Here is a 2897-nt window from a genome sequence, read left to right on the forward strand (position 1 = left end):
GGAGTTTGTTACACTGGTCATTATTGCTAATAATAAATTCCTAATGCAAAATGATAGGAGAGACAAGATAAAGGAGAATGTCATCCTAAAAAGTCAAAGTAGAGTGCCATATTTTACTTAAATTTTTAACCATCACTTGTTCCAACATTTTGAGAGTGGTTCCAACCAAGTTGCATGAAATGCGAAAATGTGTACAAGTTTTCAAAACATGAACCCCTTCAAAATGGGTATATGGGAAAAATGTAATATATAAAAAATAGATATATAGTTTTCTTTTAAATAACACATTATCTTGCAAGAAAATAAGAATGATACATAAATGATAACTTAGAGGGAGACCCATGTCTAGACTCTATATTAATTCTTGTACATGATTACATGATGAAAAATCCCATAGCTTAGTGGTCTTGGCTAATGCCAATTCCATACCTTCATGTATGCTAGAATCCACTGGAGATGCTATAATCCTTCCAGTCCTAAAATCCTGAAAAATGTTAAGTTTGATTAACTCTGAATTGAATGTAAAACTATACTCTCCATTAAAGACCAATCACGTTGGAACCACTCTCAAACATCTGGAAACAATTAATGGCAATGTTAAAAATTTAAGTAAAATTTGACATTCTCCTTTATCTTACCTATGATAGAAAAGGTAAGATAAAGGAGAATGTCAACTTTTACTTTAAGAATTTAATATTACCATTAAGTACCAAGATCACGAACTCCTTAAAGCTCAATCCCCTATCCTTGTTTTGTCTTAAAGGGTTGTTGGGCAAAAAATTGGTGGGGGACAGAGGAAGTGAGCACCCAAGTGTCCCCCTTTCCTGGGGGGTTGCTCAGACAACCCCTTTTTTGGGAAACATAGTCTACACATTGGGGAAATGTTCCTCCCATTTGGCAAAATGGAGTGCATGGGTAGACATTTCTCAAGGCAGACCCCTTGTAATTGGAGTAGCTAGCGAACTGGTTTCTAGTATTTGAAATGTGTGCAATAGAGTTTACCACTTCCTGTTAATATGAATGGTAAGCAATGAACTGGGGGGTAATTGGATGGATTTGGTGGATTAAAGGCATTTCTAAAGATGTTGAAAATTGAAATCAAGGTGTGTTCTATCTATTCAGTTGAAGCATGGGAAGCAAGGGAGCCACATCCCAATGGAACACTAAATACAAGTTAAGTCTCAGTGTAAATTGTAAGTACACGTGCATAGCAAACCCATCAATTGCTAAGCCATATCAATATATATATGTAGTTTTTGTACTCAAATTAATGTTTTGAGAAACCAAAGAATAATGAAAGATGGACAAAAGGCACGCAAAATTAGAGAAACCTTACCAAGTTGCTACATTAGTTAATACATTTCAAAGTGAAGAAAAAAAAAGTAACTAGTTGAGGTAATTATTATCATTATATTCAAAAGATGATAGAGATAATAGAACTCTTATTACCTCTTCCTTAGCTTTATGGAGATTGCAATATCTTCTGTCACACATTTTTATATAATGTGACTCCCTTGCCGCAAATGAATTAACTAGCCCACTAAGCATGACAAGTTGTTGCTCGACTTCTTTCAACTTGAGAAAGAACATTAACCAATGCTAATGCAAATAACCTTAACTAATTTAACTCTTGATAAGAGAACAATCTGACATTTATCTTCAAGACAATGAAGGGAAGAATAATCATACTCTAATCTTACACAACCATCACATTCAACAATTAGTTGTAGTGTCCACTAATTTGCATAAAAACAAATTCATGCAATCTACAAAGACCAGATTAAACACCAATAACCACTTTAGCAACCCATAATACTGGCCATATGTAGAAAATCCAACTTGTGTAAATATTTTTGGGTCATAAAATATTGATCAACATGGACAATTTACTTCAAGAATCTTGATCTAAAAAGAAAAACTATAATCTTATTTGCTAGTAAAATGTTATAAAATTATAAATAGACTTTTCTTTTAATGCAAGTGAACATGTCCTACAAATAGACGATAAATATGTACTTTGGTAAAGCGATGACTCAAACTTCAGTTGCCATGAATGTTGTCATGTTTCAAGTGACGATAGGAAAATTGATGATTTGAGAAATGTTGACAGTCAAATTTCATTACCTTAGGAAGTTGTGATGGAGTTTTTCCAATGTCATTTCTTCAAACTTCAAAGATGCATCCATGACATTCCTAATATACCTTGTTAATTTCATTTCACTACGCTTTTGATTCATTTCTAAGTCTATGATGCAATCCTTAAGCTTTGGCACCTTTGCATCAAAGAAATCTTTTTGTTTCTCTTTTTCCTTTATCTGCATCAATTCCCACTCAAGTGATACTTCCTTATGTTCAAGACATTCTTTGAGTAGAACTTTTTCATTTGTTTGATTTTCAATTTCTTTTTGAGCGAATGTCAAGGCAATATCTTGCTCTGCAATTAATTCCTCAATTTCCATTCTCTTTTCTTCCTCATTCATAACTTGATCTAATGTTCTTTTATTCTCTCTAATAGTTTCCTCAAGCATAATTTTCTCCTTCCCTGCTCCTTCCAAATCATTTGAGGTTGCCCTTGTACAATTTTTACTTTCTTGCACAACTTCCTCCAACAAAACAACTTACTTCTTCATCTCCCCCTGTTCCTTTTGTCAATAAATTCAAGGTTCTCTCTTTTTGCTATGTTAGAGTCTCAAGCATACTGTTTTGTTCTTTCAACTCTTGCCATTATTTTAGGGATTGGTGTAACAAAACTTGTTGCTTTTTAAATTCATTTTCCTTCTCTTCTAGCAGTTTCTCCCTCAAACTAATTTGTTGCTTATAATTTTCTTTTTCCTTTAGAGCTAAACTCAAAGTCCTGTCTTTGTCCCAAATAATATCTTCAAGCATATTCTTTTTCT

General features: G+C 33.3%; 1 protein-coding gene across 1 annotated transcript; it reads right to left on the minus strand.

Annotated features, from left to right (window-relative positions):
- Nucleotides 1-539: 539 nt before the first annotated feature.
- On the minus strand, nucleotides 540-2528 carry LOC149159967 (uncharacterized). Its single transcript, XM_089434479.1, is given in 3 exon segments — nucleotides 540-575; nucleotides 1450-1575; nucleotides 2109-2528. Coding segments are annotated over 3 exon segments (582 nt in total).
- Between the last annotated feature and the right edge of the window lie 369 nt (nucleotides 2529-2897).

Source organism: Pinus tabuliformis, chromosome 5_2 (assembly GCF_031772625.1).
Source record: "Pinus tabuliformis cultivar Carrire ecotype Pingquan chromosome 5_2, CPIR1, whole genome shotgun sequence".
NCBI lineage: Eukaryota > Viridiplantae > Streptophyta > Pinopsida > Pinales > Pinaceae > Pinus > Pinus tabuliformis.